The sequence below is a fragment of the Dunckerocampus dactyliophorus genome, chromosome 15, assembly GCF_027744805.1.
Source record: "Dunckerocampus dactyliophorus isolate RoL2022-P2 chromosome 15, RoL_Ddac_1.1, whole genome shotgun sequence".
NCBI lineage: Eukaryota > Metazoa > Chordata > Actinopteri > Syngnathiformes > Syngnathidae > Dunckerocampus > Dunckerocampus dactyliophorus.
The window spans coordinates 4641005-4658825 of NC_072833.1; the positions used below are offsets into that span (position 1 = coordinate 4641005).

The window sequence follows — 17821 nt, forward strand, 5'->3', positions numbered from 1 at the left end:
TCGTAAGGAGCCTTTTGCTTTGTTCACACTTGCACTACCAATGTGGACAGCTGCAAAACCATTTCTTTTCAGAATTCTATTTAATATGACAAATATCCAAACTATTGTAGTCGCTGGAATATGCCATCAAAGACACTTGACCACACAATGCCGGACAAGTGTAAATGTTTAGCCTTGAGAGCACTGATGTGTTCTTTGTACCATATAACCTCGTCTTGCATCCACTCCACTTCCCATGTAGGGCAGCCACAGGTCACTGTAAGCCTGTTAGCCGGCGAGCAATACCAGGAACACCAGCTTAGTGTGCGTGACATAACGTTACATCAAAGCGGGATGATCTGATGAGCGGACAGCAGCACTGTGGATCATTTCAAATGTTGAATAAAATCACCTGCTGCCAAAAAGTTCTGGATTTGGTGAATGTCAAAAAGGACAGCTGAGAATGATTAACTGTAGGGAACAGATTGTTTGTTCCACAGAACCATCTGGGATGTTTGGGGGGGGGAAAAAAATATACAGGAAACAGGTCTGAAAAGAGAAAACCTGTGACCATTTCAACGCCGGAGATGTCACACTAGACGGGAAGTAGCGAAACATCAGCGCCAAGCTGTGCAAGTTACAATAAAACTCACCAAAAAAAAACAATAAGAGCTCACATCTGGGCTCGGCTACAACATGGAGCTGGCCTTTTAATCCCCTAACGATAGTGGATTAAAAAGCAACCAGTTGATAGTGGACTAGATGAATCCAACAGATGCACACGGCTATGGTCATACTTCTATAATGCAGTGTGTGCCATAGGGACCCTGTGATCTATAAATAGACAAGCCTTCTGGCCTGGCGGATGCAAGGAGGTTATTGGACAGATGCAATGACAACAGTGGGATTAATATTCATCTTGCATAAGCTTGCTGATCTTCATGAATGTGAATAAAACAACAAGACGGAATATGCAATGATCATCAAAACAATCACTAAATGAATAACATGGCAGTACCATCCCCTCATATGAGAACTCTGAAATAATCCAGATGTGGTTGTGGCTCTCCGGTAAATCCAGACTTTTTAGCCACTGGATGGCTTCCATAGTCGATGCCCAGTTGAGGTTCGCAAAACCATCTGCTCTGCATTGCTGCGCTACCCAGTATGGATGGGGTGCCGTGTGCGTTGTCTTTGCAAGTCCACCCCATCATTTTGGTTTACATTATTAATCGCCCGGTCGATGCCTCAGTAAAAGTCTTATTACTGCCATAAATAAAGTGATCAATACAAACCACCGGCTATAAATCAAAGTCAAGTCTCTTGTCAGAGGAAATAAGCTTCCAGCTTCCTTATCAAACATGGCCCTTAATATCCAGTTCTGTTTGAATAGGCCTCTGTGAGACATGCAGTAAGTGCATTTGCGAACAAGTATTCAACACACAAGAATAATGTCACGGGGAAGGAAGTTCCTTATAAGATCATTTATTGGTGCCTGTAAAGCAGTGGTGCGTGCCAGGCGCCACAGTAATTTCATGCTATTTCATGTTTCGATGTTTAAAGCAACAAAAATAGCACACTAAACAAACATGAATATGAGGCTGGAGTTTGTTTTCCTGAGAAAGAGATGATAAAAGCGTGGTTTGGTGTGCGCAAGCATGTTTTTAATCGTCCATTTTGCAGCAAAGTCTTGTTTTGGTACTGATCGGTGCCCAAAACCAGTCTTACACAAGTAATTGAACAGGAATGGCAACATTGTGAAAAGTTCTGGATAGTTCCTTTAAACTTGATTCCAAAATGACTGAACAACGAACTTCTCCACACATTTGGCGCATTAACTGCCGTTATAATTTGGGTTGAATTTAGCTTTCTTGGTCCTCCATTATCCCCACCCGCCTGGGAAGTTCTTATCAACAGCCCCAGTGATGAAGATTGTTAGAAAAATATCCACATTATTTCCAAAATGAAAATATATAACAAGCCCTGGTAGTGTAGTGGTTCATGCTAAACTTAACCTGTATCAGCCCGCGGCCTCGTGGTTGGGGACCCCTGTTGTAGGCACCCATAATCGTGTCAATCAAAATGAGCATTATTATGTCATCTTTTGACACATTTTGAAATATGTATGGCTGTCATGACGGAATTATGATAGAGACATAACGTTAATTATCAGGTTAAAAAAAACATAACGGGAAAAAGAGGGATACGGTATAAAGGGGAAGTGGGGTCCCCACAAGCAAAACTTTGTGTACCAGTTTAACTGAGTAAAATTATACAAACACACAGAAGTTGCATGTAGTGGTTCGTCTTTGCTGTAGTCTCTTGAGTGTTGTTGTTATAATAGTATGTTATTGTGTGTAATTCACACTGCGGATTCAGCCTCGATATCTGTTAGCATGCTAGCATCGCCACACAGCGTGCTTTCATTATGGAGCCAGGAGGAAAGAGGGCAATAATGGAGACCAAAATAAGCCATCACTTGCCTTTTTCATCCGCGGTGCCTCCGCAACGGTGCCGTCACGGTTGACAAATGCCTCACCGCCGTTCTGTTGTGGGTCCGGACGTTTCATAGCCGACGCCTGCGGCATCTTCGCCGCGTTGGGGGCGAGCAAGCCCAGGCTGCCTTCCCCGGCTTTGGTGGAGGGCTCCGCTGTCGGGGACGCAGCGGCGGAGGAACCGGCCTCGTGTGGATAGTTTCTGGCCATGTTCAGTCCCTCCGAGTTCGGTGTTGTCGGGGAATCGGTCGGTAATTCTTTACCGGTGGCTACGTCTTTGAGTTCGACCTCTGCCATTTTCGCTGCCACAACCTGCACTGACATCGCTACAGTTTGACAAAGTCCCTTTTCCAACACTAGATAGCGAGGAGAGCGGATGTGAATGGAGGGAGCGCAGAGCCCAATGCATTCTGGGACTTGTAGTTCTTTATATAACGCTTGACTACAGCCTCTATAGCATAACAGCTAACAATGCTCGTACCATATTTCACTGCGACTTTAGCACATGTTTAATTATCAGAAAAACATAGTTTTTATTAAATATGACTAAGTGTCAATTGCTATAACAAGAGAATGCATGATTTAATATGGGAAATGGTGTTCACTCTCATAGGGACAGCGCAATTTGCATTATTATTATTGCCTGTCCTTGTTTATTCGTAATGCCATCGGTTTTTGGCATTGTATTAAAAAAAAAACACCAAAATGAGCCACTAACCGGATTTTAACAATACTGTAGGGCATGTTGAATGCTAATGGTTTGTGATTGCTCACTGATATCATTCTGCAGGTAATTTCAATATGTGGTTACAACAGCATAAAATGACATAATAGAGGTCATCTTGGACAAAAATTTCAAGTAAGATCAAATACTAACAAGTGAACATTGACATCAAAGTCAAATTCAATGAACAAGCGTTTCCCTATTTTGTATGCCTTTTTTATTTGAAGTATGTAAATTGTCGCCACATATTAATTTTACCTTTTGCAGTAAATTATAATAGCAGTGGCACAACTACCAAACATACAAAATGTTAGCGAACAAGGCAAGCCCATGCATACTATATTTACATTCAACCAAATGCATTTGAGCCCTTAAATAGTACACTACAGACTAATTTGAGGTTGTTTTGGTACATTCTCAAATTGAATTTGCACATTTAAAAAAATGTAGTCAAATCTACTACAATGATGCTTGTTGGTGGAGAATAATGTTTGATTTAAGCACTGTTTCTCCTGAAATAGAAGTCCTTTTTTTTTGGGGGGGGGGGGGGGGGGGGGGGGGGTGTCCACATGGATTTGCTGGTTGTTCCTGCAAACATTGATGGCTCAGTCTTCAAAAATCCACAGAATGTTCACACCAGAAAGGCCAAGGTTCACTCGACTGAAAAAAGATGAAAAATAGGGTTTCTAAAATGGAATTTGTACATTTTGAGCATCAGTACTATGGATGTGTTAGAAGCACTGACCCCAGCATCCCTGACTCCTTGGTTTTAATGACATAGAGGAACATGAGGATTGTATGGAACAGGTTGTTCCTGCCCTGTAAACAGAAACCAAGGTTTCTTCACTCTGGAGTATGTCTGAGCTTCTTATTGTTGTCTAGCTACTTTTGTGTCACCTTGGGCAGACTGGAGATGTGTCCCTGATAGATGAGCTGGTAGTGAGGGGGAGTAGTGCTGCTCTGGTGGATGCAGAACAGGTTCTCCTTGGTCACATCTGTAATGCAAAATAGACGGTAAACACATTCATTGCCTTGTGTACATTTGTGTGCACTCACCAGGTTTGTCAGGGATGTGGCTGAAGTGCTGTGAGGTAAAAGTCTTCCCATCTGGATATTTGGGGTGAGGGGGCAGTCTGGAGTCCAGGTAGGTACAAAATACATGCATGAGGATCTACAAAGGGCACACACAAGGGGAAAGGTTGATATTGGACGTGACATGCAGTGTTTAGGTGTTTGTGCAGACTTACAGCACAGTCTGTGGGGAGGTCTGTGTCCCACTTCCTGGTCTTAAGGTCACCTCCGCCGTTCCAGCGAAAGGAGCTCATGCAGCCGCTGTGTGCCAGCTCTGCCAATTACACACAAACATTGATAAAACGGTTTTAAATGCAACGGGGCTAATGTTGATGTTTGACAAACCTTTAATGCGATCCACCAGATATTCTTGATTGGGAGTGATGTCTAGGTACTGCACGATGGAGTTCATAGTGGGTATGGAAGACGCTTTCATCACGGCTGCCTGTTTTAGGCTGCTGATGCTGGCCTCTGGTGGAGAAAAGAGGAACAACTGGTCATTTTCACTGCACATTTGCAGTTGAATGATAGTGTGTTCCCTTGGTTTGAAGCTTTGGGGGTGATGGGTAGTGGGGTTGTGGTGGGGTTGGCATCAGCAGAGCCGAGTCAGCAAATAACTGTAATGCAATCGCTCCTCGCCAGTATATATATATATATATATATATATATATATATATATATAAGCATCAATTTGTGCAACAAACATTTCAAAACGCAGCTGCCTGCATGGATGCCCTTGGTGAAAAAAAGTATGGACACCCGTCAATGAAACGGTATAGAAATTAAAACTAACCAGACTAACTCGACATTCTAGTATAATGTAACTTCATTTTTTCTGCATGCTTACCTCCAATCTGGAGCTCAGGGCAGCCCATCCTCCTGAGCTGGCTGTTGACTGAGTCCATCTCCTTGACCAGGGGGACCAAGATGGTGTCACTGATCCACTGCCAAACAGACAAAACACAGATTTTGACACAGTAGCTTCGTGTAAAAATGCGGAAGCATTAGCTAAAACTGCGTCAATACATTTCGAAGCTTTGCTGTCCAGCCATCAATGCGATCCACTACAGGCCGACTGGTTGTGATCCTGCCCCACACCTGTACAAAAGCAACGTACTATTTAATGCTAATCAATACACACAGCTAAGATGACACATATATGAAAGAGGGCACCGACCTCCTCTGCAGCCTGCTTGGAGCCTGGGTCCGTCTCATCTTTATGGGCAGACGGCGCCTGAGAGCGGCAGGCAGGCTGGTACAGGAACTTCCGTAGACTTTGAGCGTAATCCCCCACCGATCGGTTGTAGTTCCAAAATGTCGGCGTGTGACTCGGGGACACCGATTCGGGACTCCCTAATTATTTGACACATCTCTTCATGTGAGAAAACAAGCGCTTCCCAATATACATTCTAATATATACCGAGCTGGCTGCGGTGACTCTTCTCCTCCTCTGTGCGCAGGAATCGCTCCAGGCTTTTCAGATCCCCCATATAATCCTCCTTGCTTCCTGGTGAGTTGAACACAGATGGCGATGTGCGGTAGCGAGCCCTCAAGCCGGAGCTTTCAGTTGGACCCATGCTGCTTGGGTAAGGAGGGGAGCCACGGGATGGACTGTAGTTCAACACCTTAATAAAAAAAAAAATGGAGATAGCAACCATACATCAACATGTAAAACATTTTGGGAAAGTACCTTTCCAAATGCCACAGATGGGGAATAAGGTGCACTGCTTGGAGTGGAAGGGTTGCTAAGAGAAGGGCTGTAGCCAGCGACGCAGCTAGGGGAGAATTTGGGGCTGGCGGTGGCAGACCGAGAGGGGCTGAAGCTCAGCACGCTCTGTCCCTGCAGGGGAGATGACTGCGCAGGAGCGGGGGTCTCCTTTTTTTCTGGCTTCTGAGGAGGAGAAGCCTGGATACCTACAGGAGAATAAGACATGTCAGTAAGTAGCGCCAGTATTGTGTGTGCGTGTAGCTGAACGACTTACTTGTGTTTGTCAAACCCAGGAGGCGATGCTGGTGAGGGGACACAGCAATGGTGGCGGGAGACATTGTGTACTTAAAATACTTCCAGAAATCAAAAAGAGCATTTAGGCTAAAAAGGCAGGCGAGCACCAGTTCTGCGATGGAGCAGAGAAGATGTTAAGCTTATTTAAGTGCAATGCGTGCTGCTAATATGCACTAAAGTGAAGAGGATACTCACCAATGTACCAAATAGGCCAGTATGTGATGTTGTAGTATCTGCTAAGCAATTTCCCTGACCTAAAGCAAATAAAATATGAAGATAATTATGTTAATAAGTATTTACTAGCAGACAAAAGAGAGGGAAACTTACATTTCAGTGTAAATCATCCCAGCAAGGGAAACATTGAGAACAGCCCAAGCGAGGACCACCTCACGAGCTTGTTCTTCCCTCTTCATCCTCAGCGCCTTGTCAATCATACTGGGAACCCCCTCCTTTGGTGGGGTCATCATGGCCATCTTCATCAAACTATTCAGGCTTAAAAGAAGGAAAGTATAAATACAACGTAAAGACTGGCGCAACCAAACATTGTGTAGTGCTCGACTGCTGGCCCACCAGGCTAGCTTAGCTAAAGTTAGCACCCTAACATCAACAACACAGAAAGGGCGGAGTAAGTACGGCTTGAAGTTAGTTCTGATTTAAATTGATTTATCATTGTTAGGAGTAAGAAAAAGATGTAAAACACCTTACAGGCCATAAAAGAAATCATACCACGTTGAAATGAATAACCGGCAGGCGCTACATCTTTTCGTATTTCAACCGGAAACAGGATTATCTACTTCCGGTTTAATTTCGATTGTCGAATTTTTCGAATGCAAGATTACAAAATATTTTTTAGAACCAATAACTAAGACAAGTCCCGATAACCTTAATGTATAAATATTTTTATATACCTTATATAATGATTGCGTTAAACTATTCCTAAAACTAGTAGCCCCGGTATAATGTAGAACACGTGCACAAACTATTTCAATGAGCATTTAGTAATCCGTAATCCATAACAGGCTGGTACTGTGACGTATTTTAATGATCGCATAATGACCCAAAATCACCTTATAATAAACAAGAACAATAATACTAAACAGCACATGATTATTAAATGCAATATGCAGCTACAATTTAATAATAAAAAAGTGACTATGAAACAGTGAGTCAAAGGCAACATAAAGAGTACAAATAATTATATATGCACCCCCATGAACCAAATTAAAAGAGTTAAATGAAAAAAAAAATACAAGAAATCTTGAAGATATACAGTCTGACTCATAATAAAGAATATTTTAGCAGCTCTGTGAGATGACATGTGAATGTAAAATCAAACACAGTGGTTAAGAAATCAAATGTTTGGCAAGAAGCAGAGGTAAACAATAGTGTTAGCTATGGTAAGTGAATAAATAGACATCAATGGGGGGGTGACAGTGATTTCTCAGAGTTATATCCTCCAACATCCAAACAACAGTCTTGGTTCCTGCTGGAGTCCATGAGTCTCTCTGTGCTTCCTCTACTGTCACCACCGTCATCTGTTTCTCCCGCTTCCTCCTCCTCATCCTCCTCCTCCACGTGTTGCTCCTTACGGGACGAGCGCTCCGTCTTGGGTCCTTTGCATATCTTGAGGTGTCGTGTGAGGTGGTATTTGGTGAGAAAGGCCTTGTTGCACTTCTCGCAGACGAAGTCCCTGCGGCCCTCGTGGGAGTTCATGTGCTTTTTCAGGTGGTTGGTCTTCAGGAAATGCTTGTTGCACTTGGGGCACTGAATACGACGCTCGCTGGAACGGAAGCGACATGTACACATTACAAGTGCCGTCTTAACAGCGAAGTTGTTTTTCGAGTTTGAAAGAAGTGACATACTGTGTGTGAGAGAACATGTGCTGGTTGAGGTCGTGTTTTCTGATGAAGGTCCGCTCGCACAGATCGCACTTGAGCTTCTCGGCACCGGTGTGTATGAGCATGTGTGACGCCACGTGGGATTTCTGTGTGAACGACTTCTCGCAAACTGTGCATCTGTAGTTCTTCTGACCTGTGAGTGGCAGAGGGAAAAGAACCGTCATCGAGGGAAATACATTTTCAATTCATACAGCGGTCTGGAGCCACTCAACTGCAGAGAGTAACAGACATTTTAAGTAGCACAGGCCTTGACTTGTAAAGGTTGTATTTTTATAGAAATGTTTACGATAGTATGGTATTAAATGGCTTGTTTTTAAACACAAGATTCATAAGCTTAATATCACATGGCTACATTTGCACAATTCAACTCCTTCTATTCTACTACTGACAATTCATTAACACCATATCTGTTACATGTTGACACTTTCAGTATTTACAATGACTGTGTATTTGTAAAAGATATTTTTGACATTATACATTAGATTTCAATATTAATTCATTTTAATGATAAATAACTTAATGAATTCATTCCTTAATTGTCCTCATATGGACATATGTCCATTGTAATTATATATTTTTTATCTCAGTATACAGTCGTCCATTGCAGTATCGCAGTTCGAATATCGCTCTCTCACTATATCGCATTTTTTCCAAAAATAATTAATTGATAAACGGTCGATGATTTTGTGGTAGACTGTGGTCTATTATTAGTCAGAACATATTGAAATACAAGTGATATGTAGTATTCAGCTCACTAGGCAGCAGTAATGACACAAAATTTTTGCGATATTACCTGACATTACATTACCTTACCGCTGCATGAAGTCAGCTATTGCATGTCCGACATGATAGAGGGGAAAAAGGTCATCCTCCCATTCCGTGTGGAAGTGGTAAGTTTTTCGCTTCTTAAGATTAGAAAAAATAAATTCGATCGTAACTGGTTAGCTCGCTAGCTTGTTAGCTCATCCCTGCAGCATAAGAGTTGAGCAATGTGTTGTAAACAAAGACTAATAGGAATGTCAAAGTGACTTTTAGGGTGTTACTTCACGTCTACAGGGCTCTAATAATGTTAAAAAACATATTTAGTAAGTAATAAACAGACTTTCTATGCTAACTTTCAATGCTACTTATGAAAATATTCAATTTTCTGAATACTATATCGCAGAAATTCATTTATCACGATCGGGTCTGGAACCAATTAACTGCAATAAACGAGGGACGAGGGCTGAGTGTTCACTGGTTTAAGCTTGTTTAATAAGCCACTCGGAATGTGCAAATGTACGGCAGTGAACCACTGCAATGTACCCCACCGAACAGGACCTCTTCATGCAAGAAGTGTCATACCTGTGTGAATTTTGAGGTGCATCCTAAGGTTGCTGGGGTCGCTAAAAGCCTTGCTGCAGTATTCACACTTATGGGGCTTCATGCCCACGTGGCCCATGAAATGCACGTTGAGCTTGGTGGACGTAATGAAAGCACGCGAACACATGCTGCACTTGAACTTCTTCTCCCGCACCTGACTTTTTGAGTTCGTTCTGGGGGTTGTGGTGGTGGTAGGAGTAGTAGTGGTAGTAGCAGCAGTAGTAGCACTATTCTGATTATTGTCACATCCGCTGCAGTTGTCACTGTTAGTTTGTGTTGCGGTTTGGCCGGGGCAGGGCCACGGAGAGGAGGAGGAAGAGCTTGAGGTCCCGGTGGTTAGCTTCTCATGCTGCTGCTGCTGTGATGGCTGCTCCTGCAGGTCTTGCTGTGGCGGGCTGTGGCTGTGCGGAGGCTGGTTATGGCCACTCATATGAGGCTTGAGGTCAGAAAAGGAGGAACAGTCTTTGCCACATTGGCAGAGCTGGGTTTCAGGCAAAGGAGGAACACCTGGATAAAAAACGATGGGATCAGCATAAATGCACAATGCAACAAAATAAAGAGGGATGCCTCTTACCCATCAGTCTGCAGTAGTCTCGGCTGTAGTAGAAACGCAACTCCTGCTCTGGGTGGATCTCCACGGTTGTGCAGAAGAAGAGTTTGCCATTGGCCGAGTATGCGACCAGGTTCTGCTCTTCACGGCTCCTAAAAGCATCAAACGTATGGCTCAGTTGGGTTTAAAATATATATTATTCTCATTTAAATAAAAAAATATATATTTTTCTGCATTGTGCAACTCTTTTTAGACATTCTGTGGGGTTAAAATTTGCCCAAATTTGCCCAAACAGGGTCATTTTTAACCAATTTTAGAATTGTAGTCTACATTGGAAATGTTACTTTTAAGCACACATTTACCTAACATTTATGTTAAGGTTTAAATGTGGGCAACTGGCTATAAATTTGCATTCATACATTTGTCCACCAGATGGCGCTACTTCCCCCCACAATCAAAGCATGCAGCAAAAATGTTTACACCTTTTCCTGTTTCTACATGGGTGTCTTGCAAATGAAATTGTTATTGATGATTCTGTTTTGTTTTTTTGTTTTTTTTTAAATGGCATATCACCCAAAAATATCATTAATATTGGATATTTATATTTATTAGGTCTGTCGAAAATAGCACGTTAACGGCGGTAACTCCTTTATTTCATTAATTATGTTAAAATCTTTAGCGTAATTACCGTATTACTCTTTACTTAATTGTCCCCAGCAACTAAGTGGAACTACGTTCTTCATCACGGAAATCTGACCAGAGCTGGACTTAGGAGACCAAGTGGGGGGTACGCCGCTGTTATTGGACTACAATGCTGATGGGGATGTCATACAACTTCATGTCAAAAAATCCAAACTATCCCTTTAAGTTACGTGGTGTCTTTGAACGCAGCCCTTCATGGCTCATAATGCGGTTAAAGAGACATGCGTTAAGCAAATACATTTTCAATTATATGTGTGGTATCTTCTAGTTCATTTGGAGTTGTTAATACATGCAAATATCCATCCATCTTCTATGCTGTTTATCGTCACTAGGGTATGCCGGAGCCTATCCCAGCTGGACTGGTCGCCAGCCAATCGCAGGGCACATATAGACAAACAACCATTCACACTCACATACCTATGGACAATTTAGAGTCACCAATTCACCTAACTTGGAATGCGGGAGGAAACCAGAGTACCCGGAGAAAACGTCAAACTCCACACAGAGATGCCCAACGGAGATTCAAACCCACATCTTCCCGATCGCCTGACTGTGTGGCCGACAAGCTAATCGCTAGGCCACTGTTTGGCTACATGCAAATATAATACATGCAAATACAATTACAATTGATCATGATTAATTAAGTTGAAAACTGTGATTAGTTAACATTATTAATTATTTGACAAAAATATAATTCAATATTGTATTTATTTTATGTATACATTTGTAGAATGTTGCAACCCTCTTTTGTTTCAATCAAAAGTTGCTGTTTGAGTTCCAAGCCTGTTGCGCTACCTTGCCTTGTGGACAAACATCATCCAGTTGCATTCATTCTCATCTGCTGTCACGATGTAGAACTCCAGCACATTGTTGTGGTACATCTGTGACAACACAAACAAGCTAATCATCTTGGGTTTTCTTTTTTTTTGTTATTGACACTGAAAGTTAAACTGACCTTCCATATCTGAGGCGTGTCCTTTTCCGGCCAATCGGAGAGGTCCACACTGCTACAGTGCTGGCCAACCATCGGTCCGAAGCAAGTCCTCGGCGGAATGATGTCACGTGCAAACACACCTGACAACGCCGACAAAAAAGGGGGCGGTTATAGTCATCTACGCTGGTGACTTTGGAGTTCTGTTCCTTACCGAGTGGCTCATCGGCCACAGAGATGCGCAGGCACAGTGGCCGTGGAATCGAGAGGCGAGCCCGGCTTTGAATGGGTGTGTCTGGGATGAAGGTGACCGGGCCATGCTCCGGACAGTCCGAGGTATACGAGCGCTCACAGAGCGTGCACCCTGAGCCCAAAAAAGCAAATGATCAGAAACACGTTGCTACGATGCACTCAAAATGTATTTTAACACTTACAAATGTAAGCAGCGACCATGCCCTCCTTGTTTGGGGTTGAATCTTCAAGTTGCAAGCTGGAGTTGACGAGCACCAGGTTGTTTTCTGGACCCAGTGATACCTCAGTGGTGATGGGGGAAACGTTTACAACATCTAGTCCCATCCCAGAATGACCATGCAGCGACACGGGGCCGAGCTGACCCTGGTTGCCCATGGAGCTAGTGAGCACCACACTCACAACACCAGAGTTGAGCTCCCCGTTTGGGTGTAGCTGTTCCCCAAGTCCTCCTGCGCCTCCTCCGCCTGCATTCCCCACGCGGCCCCCCATGTGGTCAGACTCCATCACCACAGGGAGCTCAAGCACAGGGGGTCCATGGAGAGGTATCACCCCTCCAGAGGAGTCCACCGCAGTGAGGCCCTCATGTGACTGCCTCCCACCTCCAAGTTGCTGCTGGGTGTCCGACACTCCGACCCCATCCATGGTGGCCAGCTCCTCTCCCATCCTGTCTGGAGACATGGGGCTGCTGACACGCGACTCCATCGCTAACCCTGTAGAGTCAAGTTCGTGAGCCCCAGGCTGGTGGAGGTCCCCCTGGCCGCTGACCTGTCTCGAGTCCATGGGAACCAGGCCTTGCTCAAGTGGGCCGCCTGCTGTACTGTAAGGGTCGAGACCTGAGGGGTTGCTGCTGGCCACGGACAGGGTTCCATCCATGTTGAGGCTGCTGGGATGGATGTACTGTGGTGGTGGACGGTCTGCCAAATACGACAAAATACCTACAGCAACAAAAAGAAGTATTTTGTCAATTATAATAAGAGGTTTTGTATTTATCTCCTCTATTGCAAGGTGTATAGAATATACAGTATCTACATATATGGCTAAACTATTTAATTTATTTTGATTTTTCATATACTGTATTCCTGACATATTCATACTTTTCCCATAAATACCAACTAAATCTAAGCATCCACCTTCAAAATGAAGGGAGAACAGGTTTTAGGTGTGATCACCCTCCCTTCAACAACAGGGGGCAGCAGAGCTTCATTACAAAAACTTTCAATGGAGGCTTGGTTCTCTTAACTTTAACGCAATTAAAGTAAGAAATGTACATATTATATATTTAACATACATTTATGGCAAGGACAAGAGTGTAATTTTTTTTTTTAATAAACCCTCATTTTCTTCAAAAATATTGATGCATCAAAATCAACCACTAGTCAAGGCTATAATATTCTCATCCCAAATATTACATACTAATTTTTACACCTCATTTTCATAAAACAGTGTGCATTTTTGAGTTTATCTACATAAAACAAAAAAAAAATCAAGTTTTTTTTTTTATAACTAAAAGCACATAACATCTATCCATCAAATATTCTGTCCCTCTAGTCCTCAATAGGGTCACGGGTAAGCTGGAGCCTATCCCAGCTGACTTGAGGTGAGACGCAGGGTACACCCTGTACTGGTCGCCAGTCAGTCGCAGGGCACATACATACAAACAAGCATTCACACTCACATGCACACGTGCGAACATTTTAGTGTCTCCAATTAGCCTCACATGCATGTTTTTGGAATGTGGGAGGAAGCCGGAGTACCTGGGAAAAAAAGCCACATACGCACAGGGGGAGAACACGCAAACTCAAAAATGATGAGGAGGTCTGTTTTGGGACCTAAGGGTAAAACATCTAACTAGTGTGACTAATGGTTAAACATGTTGCACTACCTGGTAATATATGTCGGAAGTAGCTGCTCTCCAAGTGGGGGTACGGAGGCGGAGGCAGGGAATAGTTCCTATCCGGTAGGCCACACATCACTCCTCTATCGCCCAGCGGGCCCATGGGCAACATCAGGGACAATGCAGAAGGAAGTGAGCCTAGGGAAGGACCCAAGCTGGGGATGGCCACCGGCATGCCTGCAAATGAGTCAGTTCCAAAATGAAGGTACGCATCATGTGACGTGTGCTTGAAGGTTTGTTGTGATGTCCCACCTGGTGTTGGAATGGCGTTGTGTGGGGGTGAGGTGGCCAAACCCAAGTGGCTTGCACTGACTGAAGGCACACTGAGCTGGTCCATGCCCACTGGACTCAGGTTCATGTCATTCATCCTATGAACACAGTCACTTATTAGCAGATGCGCAAGGAATAAGTCATTAGTGTTGTGTATTTACGATCTGTAAGGTTTATCACCAACACATGGGAATGTTCTATCAAAACATACTCAAGGTAGTTAAAAGGGACAAGAGTGATACACTAAAGCAGGGTGTCCAAGCGTTTTCCAGAGGGCCGCATATAGAAAAATTAAAGAATGCAGGTGCCAGTTGTGCATTAAATATACTAAAACCTATCCAATGTAGGTCAATAAAAATGTTCAGCTATCGAACCAAATGACCCTCATCTTAGCTTTGTGTCAAAGCAAATTAGTCTAATATAAAATGATACATTTAATTGACAATAAATTAACTTTGTTTTTAGAATATGGAGAGGACAATAAAGAACGAGCTGCGTGTCGAAAAGGGCCCCCTAGCCGCACTTTGGACATCCCTGCAGTCAAACACTAGCTTAGCATTAGCTTACCTGAATTCAGCAACTTCTCTCCAACAGTTGACCAGACAAGGATTCGCTTACATTGCTCGAGCTGTAAGGCAGGAAAAGCCCACTTTTTAAACATGTCAGCATACGTCAACAAGCTGCTGTAGCTAGCTAGCTGCACTGCTTGTTTATTACACGGCTAGCTTAGCGTTAGCCTAGCTGCCTGTCTCGGTTAAAACAGTGCATTATCAAGCGTTACGTTGACTCAATGGGGAGTTAAAGCTTGTTACGGTCGAATGAGCCGCATAATAATTAAAAAAAATACGACACGCTTGAGACGTGCAAGTAAAAACAAAAACATACCAGCAGCAGTTCAAAATCTCCTTCCGGGAGGGGGCCATGACGGCGCATGCGCCGTTATGAGTACGCATGGCGGCGCTGTGTCATTGACACATTTAATGTATTTTTTAAAATGATTTTGATATTAATAACTTATATTTATATATTTTGGCATTTTATTTTTTAAACACACATGGGCGTTTGCAAAAAGTGTATGTTTAGAACTGCAAAATAAAACACGAAATCTGCCCAGTCCGTCACTGAAGTAGTTTTTTTGTGTGTAGGCCTACTGCAAGAACAGCAGTCAAAGATCTTACATCTGACAGGATTGCTAAGAACCTGTAAAACCCAAGTCAAAGATCCTCGATACGACAGGAGCACTCTGCTGTTTTTGAGGACCTGCTGCAAACTACTCAAAAGATCCTCGAAAAGAAAGGAGCACTCTGCTGTTTTGTAGTCCGGGTTAAATATGTTTATAGTTGCAAGAGAATGGAAAAAAACGCTATCTGGGGAGCCGATCTCCTCCTTAGATCACACCCACCAGTGCATGTGCAACCAGACAGCTCTAAAATAGTGCAACAAGTTGTCACATACATTGCCAGTACTCATTGAGAACAGGCAGCTCCGCATGCTAAAGTTCCATTAAGAACATATTCAGACTTGGAATGACCTCGAGGAGTCACTAAAAGTGTAAGTTTCTTTTCTTGACGAATATTTGTGCATGCGTGCAGCTATTTATGATGAAAATCTTTGCAGAAAATGTCGTATTGTAACGAGCTGGCGGAGCATATTCCATGTATCCCTCCGCTGGCTCTCCACTGCTTCCCTATGGACGTCAGCGGGCCGTACCACCACTTCGGCCTCCCCTTCCACGGCCACAGGTTCCCACCTGCAGGACTACATTATTACCCTTGTCCCGGCGTGTGTGATTATTCATTCGAACCCGCGTTCATACGCAAAAGGAACGAGAGGGAGCGGCACCGGGTGCGCTGCGTCAACGAGGGGTACGCGCGCCTCAGGGAGCACCTGCCGCAGGAGTTTGAGGACAAGCGGCTCAGTAAGGTGGAGACACTACGGGCGGCCATTGACTATATTAAACATCTGCAGAGCCTTTTGGAAATGAACGTAAACGGGATGCAAATGTCACTGGAACGTCAGTGAGGACAGTGTTTAGTTTGGACGTTGTGTTACGTTCAAACGCATCATAAAAGTGGGATGGCAACGCAAAAAATGTCTATAAGATCATATTTTTGTGCATTGGAAATCGTTTTTTGGTCTTTTAGAGTACTTTTGAAAGATATTTTACATCAAGGGGCATAACTGGGTACACCTGCACACTGAAAATTCTACGATATTAACGCTCATTTTAGCCCAACAACACTTTAGTGCTCTAACATCCACCACAATTAAGGACAATATATATATAAAGCACATTGAAAATTTCGCATTGCAAAGTCATTTTAGCCTATTTATGCAGTATGAATGGGACAAAATATTAGAAAGAGCTCTCAGTAGTGCTCTATCACCACAATATTAACGATGATATAAAGCACACCCGATGTAACATTCGGTACCCCTGCACATTGAAAATACTGCATTGTGAAGGCATTAGTGCTCATTTTAACCTATTTTATGTCTAATATGTGTAAGCATGGGGCAAAATATTGGAAACAGCATTCAGTAGTGCTCTAACTACAACCACGATATAAAAAAAAAGTTAAAATATAATAGTTGGCCATTTCAGTCACAATTGAGCATTTTAGATTGGACGGGTGTTCTTAATAAAGTGACTGGTGCGCGGATAAGCATCTTAAAGAAAACATAAATGAAGGAAGTGTTCATTATACAACAATATGATGAATATTATAATATAAAAATACGCAATATAAAAATTACATGAGTTATGGTGATTATATTCCATGAAAGTAACAGTACGCGGGCTTTGTGACTTCATTTTTCATATGAAAATGTGAATCGTACGGAAATTCCACGCCAATCATTTGCTTTTATGACTATTTTAAGCTTATCTTGTGTGTTTTAGGACTTGAAGTGCATCATATCATATGGGAATGCATTAGCAGGGACCCCTAGACCACCAGAAAACACCACCCCGTCTTTCCTTTATGTGCTTCTGCCAGATTTTCACCCAAAAGACAAAAAAAAATGGAAGAAAAAGTCAACAGGATATTTGTCCCTACACCCGTATAAAGTGTAGCTGAGGTGAACCATGCAGAGCAAAGGCGTGACATATTGTAAATAAAGTTCTTCCAGTGTGTGTGAATTAGCGCCGGTAAATCGCCAAGTGCTGGTACCCTGGGCTTGATGGTTCAGTGGCCCTGTGAAGACGAGAAAGCATGAAGCTACTTAAATGAAAGCCTCTTCCTATAATGGATGTTTTTCTTTTCAGGTGATTCTAATCGGATTCCTTGCAGGAAGTGTGCACACTAGCGCATGACAGAGAGGAGACTTGATGTCCTTATAACCATTTAGCTTCGAAATGATACATCATCACATCGATTGCATGAACGCGTTCATCATCTCATATTATCTGAGAGTATTTGTGAGTACCTGAACGATGCAAAAACGAGAGAAACAATTCCTGTAAACTTGCACGATGACTAGCCTAGATAAAGTTTATCAGCGGAATTACGATCAGTACAGGACCACCAGGATGGGCCGGCATGCCCAAACAGAGAGCCCACATGCAGGGACGGAAACCACAGTGCATGCAGACTTCATACCGGGTCTGATCTTTACTCTCAAAACATTTTTACTACCTCAGCAGATTTATCAATCATGGTCACAATGTGTCAGGCAAGTCACAAACAAA

At 43.1% G+C, this 17821-nt stretch overlaps 3 protein-coding genes across 5 annotated transcripts in view; all 3 read right to left on the minus strand.

Moving 5' to 3' along the window:
• ahcyl2b (adenosylhomocysteinase like 2b) overlaps positions 1-3744 on the minus strand; it is a 28828-nt gene extending 25084 nt beyond the window's left edge. Inside the window, exon 1 of the mRNA XM_054800167.1 lies at positions 2463-3744. Coding sequence (XP_054656142.1) covers positions 2463-2798 — 336 coding nt within the window. The 5' untranslated portion in view covers positions 2799-3744. The remainder of the gene's footprint in view (positions 1-2462) is intronic.
• A 9-nt stretch (positions 3745-3753) lies between these two features.
• tmem209 (transmembrane protein 209) lies at positions 3754-7066 on the minus strand. 2 transcript variants are annotated; one of them, XM_054800168.1, is made up of 15 exons: positions 6998-7066; positions 6599-6763; positions 6467-6525; positions 6252-6383; positions 5960-6183; positions 5690-5894; positions 5447-5622; positions 5296-5367; positions 5117-5213; positions 4615-4740; positions 4446-4543; positions 4255-4369; positions 4096-4193; positions 3944-4017; positions 3754-3858 (listed from the first exon to the last, which is right to left on the minus strand). In XM_054800168.1, the coding sequence occupies exons 2-15, from the start codon at positions 6748-6750 to the stop codon at positions 3804-3806; spliced, it is 1683 nt and encodes a 560-aa protein (XP_054656143.1). In that variant the 5' UTR covers positions 6751-6763; positions 6998-7066; the 3' UTR covers positions 3754-3803. The 2 variants fall into 2 exon arrangements, with proteins under 2 accessions (XP_054656143.1, XP_054656144.1); XM_054800169.1 differs by having other exon boundaries at positions 6977-7040.
• Positions 7067-7293: 227 nt separating this feature from the next.
• prdm4 (PR domain containing 4) lies at positions 7294-15074 on the minus strand. Of its 2 annotated transcripts, none has more exons than XM_054752598.1 (12): positions 15016-15074; positions 14698-14758; positions 14113-14228; positions 13849-14037; positions 12149-12901; positions 11929-12078; positions 11739-11857; positions 11579-11664; positions 10106-10233; positions 9514-10038; positions 8134-8302; positions 7294-8051 (listed from the first exon to the last, which is right to left on the minus strand). In XM_054752598.1, the coding sequence occupies exons 3-12, from the start codon at positions 14225-14227 to the stop codon at positions 7688-7690; spliced, it is 2598 nt and encodes an 865-aa protein (XP_054608573.1). In that variant the 5' UTR covers position 14228; positions 14698-14758; positions 15016-15074; the 3' UTR covers positions 7294-7687. The 2 variants fall into 2 exon arrangements, with proteins under 2 accessions (XP_054608573.1, XP_054608574.1); XM_054752599.1 differs by having other exon boundaries at positions 7867-8051; positions 9686-10038.
• Between the last annotated feature and the right edge of the window lie 2747 nt (positions 15075-17821).